Here is a 13,356-nt window from a genome sequence, read left to right as displayed (position 1 = left end):
CCTATATGGCCACTGAATGTCTAGTTTGCTCAGTGGGGGGCCAGTCAAGTGAAAAAAAGTATTATATATAATATTTTTAAATATTTATGAATCACACTCTTGCCTTTGCAGCAATAAGACCCAGGGTTTCCGACCCAGTCGGAACAAAGGCCATTCTGCATGTTCTTCCCGCGTGTGCATGGGATTTTTCCGGGTTCTATGGTTTCCTCCCACATTCCAAAAAGATGCAGATTTGGGTATTAAATTGGACACTCTAACTTGTGAACTTGTGTAATCGACCAGCAACCTGTCTGCCTTTCGCCCTGTGTCAGCTGGGATTGGCACCAGCGCCCCCTTTGACCCTCATGTGGAGGACCAAGTAGTAGGAATAATATTTTTGATCAAATTTCACATTATTTCAAAATAAAAGTGTTTGTTTTGATATAGAACAATATACAACATAAACATATTTATGATACAAAATGAATATATTCACAAAAAACATTATGATGAATATATATACATTAATATAAGTGGAGGGCCATAGTCAATTGATCAGGGGCCCCATGTGGCCCCAGGCTGTAAATTTGAGACCTCTGACCTACTGTACATGAAATTGTTGTAAAAAAAAAAAGCAAGAAAAGGTAAACACAAATTTATAATATAAATAAATTAAATAATATATAAATCAACTAATGGTGATTTCACTCTTTAAATAGTGTTGCCCTTTTTCGCGGCCTTTTGTGTCATAGAATGGGCTTTTATTGTGGAAAAACTGAGTCCGGAAATAGGATCTATTTTTATTCTGTCTGGTTACGGTATGTGAGAAAGACTTGTACGGGAAGGGAAGAAGAAACCTTAGACGTGAGGGAGCGATTGAAAGACTGGGTATGTATCTTATAGTCATGGAATATGGACGACTCTCATTGCGGAGTCAATCAGTGTCTATGATTAAAGTAAATTGTCTCTTGTTAGTTAGCTAGCAAGCTAACCAGCTAGCTCACACGCGTAATGGAACGCCTGCGTGTTCCCACTCTCTCTCTCTCTCTCTCTCTCTCTCACACACACTCACTCATACTCCCTCTCTCTCTCCCCTTCTCTCTTCCTCTCCAGTGTTGTCAGGTGACACAGAACGTTTGAAGACTTGCAACGTTTTCTCAAACTCCGGCTTCTCCGCTGGCTCTGAAAACCTTTCTCTAGCGGCTATCGTTGCTTCGACCTGTTACAGGATGTCTGGACAGAGCATTACAGACAGGATAACCGCCGCACAGCACAGTGTCACCGGCTCGGCGATAACCAAAACGGTGTGCAAGGCGACCACTCATGAAATAATGGGACCAAAAAAGAAACACTTGGATTGTGAGTATCCCGTCTGTTGCTTATCAGCCGTAGCTGGAGAGTTCCCTGTTCAAGATAACGTCAGTGAATGTCTATGTATGTGGCTGCGAGGCCTGCACATAGGCTACATGTAATGTTAACTTAGCCACACTGTGATAGTGGTCTGTTTAAAGCAATGTAGGATGGAGTTTCCACAGACGTGCACACGTAGAAAGGGTCCCAATTATCTCAGAAATTAGGTTAACCCGTTGACATGACAGGTAGGTAACCTGTGTGCGTCACCAATAGTAGCTCAACATTGTTCATGCTTTCAAATTGCAACTTGAAGGCTTCAACACTTCTCCTTTACCACCAGTTATCATATTCATTTGTGCATTACACATGTACACAAGACAAATACCAGTCACAAAACCAATGAGCTATTATGAGTTATTATAGAGGCTAATATGTATAGCCCATAAAGCAATCATTTACAGCTGAAATGCTATCACGTGCACTTGAATGTGAGACTTGTTTATATATTAACACTGAAGTTGTATTTCAGCCTATAGAAAGTCCCACTTTGTTATTCTGCTACAGGTAGCCAACAGAAAATCACCAAAATCAGATATTCCAGCTCCTTCATTCCTATGATTTTTAAGGCTCATAAAATCATAGAAGTCTTGGGCACTGCTGCTTGTTTGTCTCTTCTTATTTCAGGAAGTGGCCGTATAGTTGTGGACTATGATGTGTAGCTTTTAATAAAGCGACCACAAGCAAATGTTATATTCAGCAATATATTGCTATCTTTCATAGTGAATTGGTGTTAATATTGAACTATTTGGGATATTTTCAGAAGGAATTAATCCAACCGTCACTGTCTTTTTAGTGCTGTAAGGTTAAGTACTGCAGGATGGTTGACACAGCTTCCGTGTTTCGTGACTTTAAGGTCATGCTCATGACTGAGTTTCTATGTTTTCTGAGACACCCATGGTGCTATCCGAGGCTTCCAAGTCAAACAGATCATATGCATACATTTCCCTGTTTAGAATTTGCACGTCAAAACATCATACTAGTCGGCAGGGACGACTGCCAATACGATATTGTCACATTTTGTGTTTAAGCTTTGATTTTACTTATTGTTTAAGCTCAGTTTATTCGTTGTTTGGAGAGCATCACTTCTGACACCTTCCCTTCCCGCCATTTGATAAGGGATGTTTTGGGGTTATTACTACATTTTTATTTTCTGAAAATTACTTTCGGAACTAAGTTGAATCTTAGATATCATGATAGTTATTCTCAACATGGATCCGTGCATGGTTAAATCCTGTCGCTGTTGGTGCACAAAGGCCTTTTAAATTATAAATTTCCATTAGGTATTAATATGTCGTCCTCAATTTCTGAACCAGCACAAACCAATGCGAAATCAGTTTGAGCATGGTCACACTGAGAAAATGAATCTTGTTTTTCTGTGTAAAACCACAGTAACTATTTTGAAATGTATAAAAAGGATATGATACTTCTTTCAATATAGAAGGATAGAAGGGAAAGTTATTTCCTAACAGTTTGAGTGTCATCTATAAATAATGTCACTCTTCTTTTTCCCCTTCAGTTGTTTCTCTTAAGGACTAAACTATATTATATTTTGGCCTACTTCTGTCTGCATTGCAAGTACAACCTGGCACAGCAGGCTCCTGTGTTTGGCAGCATTTAGGTCCACAAACAGCAGACATGCAGTCCACCTATTTTGCAAATCGGTCATCACCGTTTAATTTGAATAGTAGCCATCCATCAGTCAGTCTTTTGTTAGGTCTGTTCCACATAAATGGTGGTAGTTTTTTTGGAATTTGAACGGTGGTACATTGAGTAAAACATATTTTCAGGATGATTATTGCAGGAAACAGGCAAATAGATGTTTCCTCTCCACCCAGCTTTGTTCTGTTGTATCAACTTGTCCTCTTCTATTGACCGTCTACTTTCTGGTCTGGGTTGACCACGGAGTACTACTGTATTTGGCATTTAAACATGTGGGTTTCTGAATTTCCACAGCTTTCATCTCCTGGTGTATTAAAGTTGTGCCCCTGTGACCTTTCTGATTCTAGACAACCAGGGTATATATGGCTCTTCTGTGGAGCTGCTCCTTGGTAATCTATGTAGAGACCCACAGCTTGGCAAGAATCTCACTTAGGTTAGAGTTATTTAAAGATGGCTGAAGGGAGTACTTGTGTTTGGAGTTTCCTGGCCAGCCGCACATAGCCCCCTGTGTTCCTGCAGTCTGGATTGCAGGTGAGATATGGCCCTCTACACTGTCTACGTTGCATTATGTGCTGAACACAGTTCACATTCTTTAACACTGACATGTTAGCTAAACTCAGTCATGTAACTTTAAAAGAGATTCTGCAGTTAGCAGATAGGGAAAAGTAAAGGGTGAGCAAATTAAACTTTGCTGTCGGCTTTAGCGTATTTATCTGTGTTTGTTTAAAATAAGTGTGAAATGGGCAAATTTGCTTGGAGTTGGTTCACTTAAGTTGACACCCTAGCACAGGGTATGAAACTGCAGACAGTAGACTTTGGGCTTGTGCTCTTTGTAGCTCCAGTTCTGTAATGGATGGTATTTCCTCCACTGAGAGTTGCCGTTAACAGTGGGCAGCCTGTGTGCATGGCAGCACTCCTTTTCTGCCCCAGGTAATTGCCATTATTTGAAGTTGATTATACAGTGCTGTTTAACTGCTCAAAGGTCTCATGATGTAATGAATACATAATTTGGGCAGTGGCTCTTGACCTTTGATACTGAAATTGCTCTAAATCAGACTATCTTGTTTTGTTACCGTCAACAAAGAGGCTATTTCAACTTATCTCAGTGTGGTTTTATTTTTTGGACGTTACATCAATGGTAGACAACCAAAATATTATGTAAAAGTGTTTTCTACACTGTTGAATATGCACTGGTGCTCATGATGGCGAAATAATAACACGAGATGTGTTAAATTAGTCAAGTAATAAGAGTCCACATTGAACGTCATGTCTGGGCTTTGCTCTTTCTGAGTTTGCATGTCTGACAGCCATGACTGTCTGTACATGGTTCACCTGAGTGACAAACAAATGCGCTAATATAAATCTGTACCTTTGCACCCTCCTGGAGTCCCGACATGGTTTCACCCTCCACGCACAGAATGCAGTGCTGTGCACATAGCATGTGACTGTGGTGGCATCAAGTGACAGCCCCTTAAAAAGAGTGCTGATGTCCTGTCCACCAGCTGTGCTGAATAGAGTGCTCTGTGTCTCTGACAGGCCCGTGAGATTAAACGGCAACTCTGATGTGCTTGCTTCTGCAGCACGAGAAAGGTCTTTGTCAACAAGTGGCATCTGTCTGTCGCCTCGTTTTTGTTTAGAAAACCCGTTTTTCACTTTATCAATTAAATAATCAACGTTTCTTTATTTGGTCCATTAAAAACAAACATATCAAATGCTGTAGATAGCTGCATATACTCCGCTCAGCTAAATGGAAAAAGATTCGGAGGGAGCAAACCTCTACCAACGTTGCTCAGTTTTCTTACCACCAATATCTAATAACCTACATCCCCAGAAAATGTCATCAAAATCAATTTTCTTTAATGCTTTTGACAGACGAACACAGGCAAAAAACAATAATGAAGGTTGTAATAAAGCAAGCAAACGTTGATAATCGTTATAACTATAGTCAAAACAAAAGGTGTAGGCTGAAGCTAAGCTTAAAATGTTTACCCTCAACCTAAAGTGCTCTACCACACCCAATTTGTATATGGTATATCCTCAAAATAATAACTATAGATACACATTATTCAACTTTTACTACAACCAATCACAATTGCCAGATTTCCTTTGTCAAAGTATAATTTATTAAGCTATTCTCCGAATGCACACTGCTTCATTGCACACAAATCTGCGAGGCAAGCCAATCCCTTGACCCTTAACTATCATAAATATTGCTACTTTGTCTCCTGCTAGTTCTTTATACCATTTGCACTTTAGCCCACATCATGTTCATAGAAGCTGGATACTAATAGATGTGAAGCAGGAAGTTTCCCTCTAATGCCTAAAGTATGTTCTGGAATGAGTAAACAGCCAACAGGAAGTCATTTCATATCCCAAGCCATTCCTCGAGCTCAGGAGAGCTGAGCTGGTCAAATATGAGATTCCATGTTACACTGTACTTGTACATTTCCTGTCAATTAGTTGGGCATCTTGACTGGTCACTGGAATTCTTTCAACATCCTGGACATGTTACTAGGGCCGGGAGAAAAAATAATCCTTTTTTTTTGGGTAAATATTACATGTGTTTTTACTTGTACGTGGTGCAGTTGCAATGACATTCTTTTTCTTATGATGTAAAATCAAAGGCTAACACAACAACAGGTCTTAAAACCTGGATGGGATGAGGGTGTCCTTCAGCTCACTTCCTGTCTGTGGAGAGGAGAGAGAGGGGTTGCTGAAAGTAGTTCCAGTATATTATCCCGTCCTGTGAGGCACTTTTTGGTATCAACCAACCATTTTAGGGTGGCGGATAATTAATAAATGATTAAACGGCCTGCAAAATGGTGATTTGCCTTGTTGGAAACTATGATTATTGGTTGTGGTGATTGGGCAAAAAAGCAAGGTTGCACATCACTAGCTTTAATTGGTTTATTTTTAATTACTGCTATTAGGAGACTGCAAATTCCTATTTAGATATTACCACAATTTCAAAACTGTTAATTTAAATTGAAGTATCATAGAATAAAGTCAATGTATTGGCTGCCCTTAATATTTACAGTCAAGACACAGACTCATAGATGTGATGACCACTTTTGCAAGAGGGACAGACTGAAAAAAGACTTTGCACACTGATCTTTTATCTTTTTGTTTGCTAAAGATATGTTATCAGTGGGTACAAGAAATAAAGCCATGGAAGTCGACTCACCAGTTTGTGAATTTTACTGTATTCAGTCTGCCCAGGCTGCAAGGGAGCTAATGCCAACAGCTGTCTGGAGATATCAGGCTGATGTCAACACAAACGGTGCAGATTAATTTATAGAGCAGACTTTCTCGTTCAGCCCTGTCTTTGCTCGGTGTGATTGTTAAAGTGGATGTTTGTTCTTGGTTTACTCATCTGCTTCTGACAGTCCACGTGTATGGAACAGTAACTTGGGGCTCATAACGATCTCATGGCTGTATAAAAATAAAAAATAAATACAATCACATTTCTGTAACCATGAAATGTTTATTGAACAAATTGTGTGAAGATCTGATTATTAAAGACGAGACATGATACCTAGTCTTACATCTACTACATGCTATCTATACCCAGTTTTCAAACTTGGATGTGTCTAAATCGGCCACAGGAATAAATCAGTCTGTTGCGACAGCAACATGATTGCAGTGCAATAATATGTGCAAAAGATATCAAATGACGGTCACACATTAACGGTAGCATAAAAGACGACTTTGGATGGACACTGAGAGCTGTGTGTAAGCAAGCACGAGGCAAACAGCACTAACCAATAACTTGCACATGGATCTATAGTGCAGCAAAACACTAGGTTAGAGGTTATGATGATGAAACTGTCTGGATAATTAATACAAAACGGCTTAATTCCCAATTTCTTGGGCATTATTAGGAAGGAAGTACAAACACACTGAAGTGAAAGATTAAAGTGCCAATTATTGTGTCATAAAACTGCAGTTTGTCCCACAGATGACTAATTAAATGTCACTTGGTCCTTGTATAGTCTCTTCTCTGTAGTGGTTTGTGTGCAGCAATCTTTCTCAGACATTTAATGGCACATGGGCTCCTGTGCTCTTGAGGCAGAACACAGCTTATTCAGTCTCTCTTAACTCTTATATTTGTATATTTAAATTGAAATGGAGATGTAACATCTGCTGTTTTGCTCTGCCACAGACGCATGTTAATTTTTTACAGCAGTTTTATTGCAGGTTTATTGGAGCCTCTTTCTCACATCGTGCTGCCTTAGATCAGAGATGCAACAGTCAAATCAAAGTGTCTTTTTGAAGGCAGATCGGTTTACAAGTTAATCTGTTACAAATGGGGCTTTTCCTGTGTGCTGACCTCACCCTGCGATTGCTGTGAATCCTTTGCCACAGTAGCACCTAACCCATTACTTCCTCTTGACAAAAGAGTTTACTCATAACTTCCTGTCGCTGTTCTCAGTCATCTGTCAGCTTTATCCGATAAAGCAGCCATCCTGACTGAGCAACTTAAATTCCCCAAGCCTGTTGTGTCACTCCTTGGTCTTAAATCAGAAAACCATGTTTCTTTCCTCTGTCTTGGTCTGTAGAACTTTTAACTTACTTTTTTAACATTGCAGCCAAATATCAGTTGAGCTTTTCTCAAAAAAGTATTGTTGTAACTCGAGATCTAAAAATCAAGTTTGCGTCTCTGTACAGAATATCACTAATCTATCCTTAAGCTTTTGTTTAAAAATCAGGAAATGTCCCTAAAACACCCTTATAGCAGGAGTCAATTGTGGGAAAAGCAGAGTCTGTGCATTCTAATGACCACAAGACAAGGCAATTAGGAGTTATATAGCCTTATTAACTTTTTAAACATTAACTTGACTGGACCAAATGTGTATTTCTGAAGTTCTGCATGCTTAGCATGGTGTGGAGTGTGGTCCAAAGTTTGACAGTGTGTTGTCTTCAAGGTAACTGCTAATCCATTCAGGCATTCCAGTCTCTCAGTCTCATGAATGTGATCTCTTGTAAAGAAGGTTTTGAGGGATGTTCCACTGTCACTTGGACCCAAGGATGTGCTGATTTGTAATTTGATTTAAAGGTCACCATGGGACCTCACCAAACACATTTTTGATGTGTTTGTCTAAAATACCTGAGGCCAGGGAAGTGATTGTGGATATTTGCTGTTGTAAGCCCTCTCTTCAGCCAGTCATGGTTCTCTGTAAATGTCTTCTGCTTTGCACACACTTACGTTCTCAGAAAATGAACATGTTGGCTGGCTAAAACATATGCAAGCCTGTCAAACCCACAGACTCTGTGTGGGTTTCATCAGTCTCTTGTTGCAGTGTGTCTTTGTGGGGCGCTTATACGGTAATATTTGTCCAGAGCTATGTCAGTGTTAAATGTGTGCATGGGTGTTAAGGGAAATATATTTTGCTTTTAGTTTCTGACAATTCCAGTTCTGCTTCAATTACAGCAGAGTTCAGGGAAGTGAGTTAGAGTGACATTTAGCAGCAAGGCCAGTATAAAGAAATGACCAACAGTCAATCTTGTCACGGTGTCTCTTCTTGTAGCTCTGAAAAAAGTTTATCTAATCATTTTGCGTATCTTTGTGTCAAATGTTGATTTATTTGTATACTGTTTTTTGCAAAATGTCTCTACACTTAAACTATATATATAGACGTTTAGCTAAAAATGGCATAGATATAATGTTGATGAAGTGTTTCCTGGAGATTTACAGTACAACAGTAACAGTTGTTTATAATTGGTCCATATACAAAAGCTTCAGGAAGACCCGCGGAGAAAGTTGGTGGTGCGTTTGTGTTCACCACTGTCATTTCGGTTGCGTCTGAAAAGCCTTTTGTTGTCACATGGGTGGCCTATTGTGTATGTAAAGAGCATAAAGCCTTTTGTGTGGTTTTCAGCAAACACTGAGGAGGATTCATGGACCACCCATGTAAAATGGTCTCTCTGGGTAGCACTGCCACATCCCATGCAACAGTTAATGTAGTTAAGTTGCACAATATTTTTCACTTGCTTTGTTTTCAATTTATTCATACACGTTAAATCCTTCATCTCAATCAAATCATAAATTGCATTTAAATATTAATTTACACTATCTGCCAAGTTTCTTTTTGGCTCTGGGGGGTATAAATATTAGATAACTAGGATCATAGATAACAGTAAGTCAGTCATATATATATTTTCTTTGAAGAAAGCAATCAAGACATTTTTTATTCCACCTCAAGCTTGAATAACATCTGATTCCATTTCTTGGGACTATAAATCAGATTATGTTCTGTATCTGTCAGACTCAACTGCTCAAGATTTTTTACATTTATCACAAAGGCAAAAATGCAAAGACGTGTCTCTTCTGTTTTGTTTTTGATTGTAATATAAATGTTACTCTGTGAGCGTTTTTGTAAAGGTCACAGTCAGTTTCGCACAGTTCATATTCTTTTATTTGATTGACTTTGCAGTGTTTCCCCTGTCCTGTTTCTTTAAGTATAAAAGCTACAATGTTTAAAAAAAAAAAAAAAAAGATGGCCCCAGTTATGGCTCTGTAGGATACTATTAAAGGGGACATATTATACCCTATTTCCCCCATTAAAATAGTTCCCTGGTGTCCTAATGAACATGTCAGTGACATGCCTTGGTCAAAATACCATAAGGATGAAGCATCATAGCAGTTCAATAACCCTGCTAAGCCCGCCCCTTTCAGAACGCTCGGTTTTCGTGCTTGGTCCCTTTACATGCAAATGAGACACAGGCAAACACACACCCACTTCTTCCAGGGGGTTTCTGATTTGTCCTCGTTACAGCGCTTTACAGCTCTATTCGTCTCCCCCTCCCTCCACTAGTTCTCTGACAATATCAACATGGCAGCATGCGCAGAAAACAGCCGGAGTGCCGTCACAGGAAGAGACGTTCTACATAAGGATCGAGCCGAACAGTGCCGAACTGTTAATCAGTTAAAAACACTTAGGAACAGCACCACTGATCGCCAGCGGCGCGCGGCGAGCTGCATAAGCTGGCGCTGTATGTTACTGTATCAGACCGGTGACTATGCTCCGGAGACCTCGTCACCGCGGCACCGCTGATCGCCAGCGGCGAGCGGCGAGCTGCCTAAACGCATACAGCGGCCATTTAGGCGGCTCGCCGCTGGCGATCAGCGGTGCCGCGGTGGCGATCAGCGGTGCCGCGGTGGCGAGGTCTCCGGAGCATAGTCACCGGTCTGCACCGGAGCTGGCGATCAGTCGCATACAGCGGCCGTTTAGGCGGCTCGCCGCTGGCGATCAGCGGAGGCGATCAGCTGATTTTCACAGAGAGTGCAGCACCTCTGCACAGAGAGTGCAGCACCGCTGATCGCCAGTGGCGAGCGGCATAAACTGCCGCTCGCCGCTGTATATGTGATTGTATCAGACTGAGTCTGTGCTCCGGTCATGGAGGACGTACTGAACAAATATTTTTAATTAGGACGTGTCAGAATGGTCAGTTATGAGCTCTATGTGACCTTTTCTTAACAACGTGTGTGTGTTTGTACGTCGGTGAAATACGTCCCCTGACTAAATACGGCGACCGCTGTCTAGTGCGAACACACGTTTGCTGACTTTATCCGGCACATTAGCTTCATATATCAAATCCTCTGTGGAAGTTTGTGTAAAACACTGTGCTCCACTGTGCAGCCACGAACAGCACACTTGTCCCTCTGCGTTGACATAATACCGCTCTTCCTCCCTCGCCTGCACTCTCGCAGGGACAAGGTGGAGCTAAGGTGGAGCTCTCGAAGTAAACTTACTGGTGGGGCGGTAACATTCGCGGTGAAATGCGCATGCTGACGTCATAAACGCAGGGAATTCAACATCGAGTGTTTTATCGCCTATACTTACACTAAGGGGAACCACGAAAACATGACGGAGTATTCTTTTTCCACACTTTGGTGACTGGTAGGGCCCCCAGAGTCCCAAATATAAGTATTAAAATGGTTAAAAAGTTGATTTTGCGTAATATGTCCCCTTTAAGGTCAGGTGCAAGACATGCAGTTCAGAATGGACATGGAGCAGCGAGAGTGGTGCCCTCTGAATCTTTGAAGATGTATGGGGTGTCTAATGAGGTCTGGCATCATTGATCAGTCCCATGGCCTTGCTGGAAAGATGAACCCTGAGGCATTTGCTTTCACTTCAGGCCAGATGGTGGTGGCGCCCAGCCATGGTAGCCAGGCTGAGTGTGTGTGCCCCGTCAGTCTATAACTCAGTGGCTGATGGGTATGAGTGTAAAGGGTAAGAAAGATGTTATTCAGACCTGGTATTAAGATTCAACTGGAGTGATACGGTCACAGGTGGACACTTAGATTAGTTCAGGTGTGAAGGTGTGAGGACACATTTGACATCTAATCACTAAGAACACATTAGGAAGTGGTCTGGCAGTCATTGTTTTAGTTGTTTTGAACAAAAGTGTCTGGGCCACATTAAAGACTTCCGCCTCGACTGATGTCCTGTTACATGCTGTAGTTTCTTCACGAGCCAAAAGTATTTCTACACTTGTTAGTACCCAGGCATTGACTTACTACATATTGATCATTTGTTTATCAAATGAATAAATCCTTATGTCATTTTAAAGCTGCAGTTGTAGCACATTGGTTCACTCGGCCTGTCCTGACTCCACTTCCTGTTTCTTTATCCTGCTGACATAAAAATACTCACAATGGAGCTATTGGTATAGTCAGATTAGCTAAAAACATAATTTGGCCCCCACATACATAAATGATGTACATGTGTATTTCCATTTAGAGTGGTGAAGTGAGATCTGATCACATGTAGCCACACTGGACACTGAGATAAGATATCTCAGGCCGCCATAGTTCCCTCATGCTCTTGGGGAAAGGGAGAGGTCAACCTAGTTACAATCTTCAGTCTTGACCTTCTGGACCTTAATATTCAACCTCTTTTGGGTTATATTTTATCTGCTGCACACGCATCCTGAGTGCTAGGCCTGTCAAGTCAAACACTATGACACTAAATTTTAATCCATGTATGATGGTATTTAACTGATTCAACTTCATTGGAATCAGTGACTTAATCCCAGTAATAAATAAATAAGTGAGGGAGAAATGGAGCATAATAAAATGTGTTGCAGAGGGTGATTTTAATCTCCATAGATGTGCATCTGCCACACAGACCTCACACCATTCACCACAGACGAACATCAGAGGCAGACACCGCAACCCTGACTCCAGGGTTGCTCAGCTGCAGATGTTAAAAGAAGAAAACTACACACAAGCAAATGCTGCCACTTTGATAGTGCTACTTCGGTTTCCACAGCTCTGTCTTCACCCTTGTCAGAGTTTCACCAAATACTGAAGCCTGGTGTTATGGTGAAGCCACTTTTTCCTTCAACTGCACTCATATTTCAGCATGAACTGCTACCTCATGCTAGCAATTGTTTTTGATTATTTGTTTTTTTGCTTTTGAAGTAACAGTCACCTGATCAGGGGTCATGATGATGAAAATGCCTGTCAATCCTGTATCACGGCTTTCTAGAACTGTTTGTCCTGACAGAGTGTGTGTTTACCTGAACTCTGACTCACCAGCCTACCACTGCCCTCCGGTATGATATTGATTTTGGGTAGCTTGGTCTTATGAAAAGGAACATAAATAAAGATAACATGGGCAAGCGACATGGTGGAAATCTCTGCTTTCACTGAAGAGCAAACTCATGTTCTTCCGCTGAAATGTTATGCATTGTTTGTCTCTATACCTTATTGATTCTCCCCCCTGGCCCCCCCATCCTGCCCTCTCTTTCTCTCTTTAGACTTAATTCAGTGCACGAATGAGATGAATGTGAACATCCCTCAGTTGGCTGACACACTGTTTGAGAGGACCGCCAACACCAGCTGGGTGGTTGTCTTCAAGTCCCTCACCACCACACACCATCTGATGGTCTATGGCAATGAGGTCAGGACTTTTGTTAACATCTGTTCTCCACCTGTGGGTGGAGATAATACAGGAAGAGTTTTTGCAAAGATTTTCTTTTAAATCTGATAATGTTTGCATTGCCAATGTGTAGTTTATTTCATTTGAGTATTGGATACATTTGTATCATCTAGTAGGAGAGCAATGAAAGAGCCCTTAAACAAAATAACTGTCATAAACTATAAATATCTCTGCAGGATATTGATTTGAGCTAGCTAAGATTTCTTTTATGCACACATGACAATTTCTTTCTGTGGCACTGTGCAACTGCTAATCTGACACTTGCCTAAATGGCCATGTGGGACATAAGTAATTCAGAAGGCTGATGACATTTGTTAATTTGCATGATTGTCCCAAACAACCCAAACATAGATAATGA

The 13,356-nt window shown here is 40.9% G+C and overlaps 1 protein-coding gene across 29 annotated transcripts in view; it reads left to right on the top strand.

Annotated features, from left to right (window-relative positions):
- Positions 1-748: 748 nt before the first annotated feature.
- The window catches only part of picalma (phosphatidylinositol binding clathrin assembly protein a), a 31,569-nt gene continuing 18,961 nt past the window's right edge, over positions 749-13,356 (top strand). For 26 of the 29 annotated variants that reach the window (XM_058626962.1, XM_058626958.1, XM_058626957.1 and 23 more), the window contains exons 1-2: positions 1,093-1,338; positions 12,817-12,959. In XM_058626962.1, coding sequence (XP_058482945.1) covers positions 1,209-1,338; positions 12,817-12,959 — 273 coding nt within the window. In that variant the 5' untranslated portion in view covers positions 1,093-1,208. Of the gene's footprint in view, positions 868-1,092; positions 1,339-12,816; positions 12,960-13,356 lie in introns of those variants that run through there. The other 3 variants (XM_058626965.1, XM_058626964.1, XM_058626935.1) reach the window with 1 other exon arrangement.

The sequence above is a fragment of the Solea solea genome, chromosome 4 (genome assembly GCF_958295425.1).
Source record: "Solea solea chromosome 4, fSolSol10.1, whole genome shotgun sequence".
Classification (NCBI taxonomy): Eukaryota; Metazoa; Chordata; class Actinopteri; order Pleuronectiformes; family Soleidae; genus Solea; species Solea solea.
This window is presented reverse-complemented; position numbering and strand designations above follow the sequence as displayed.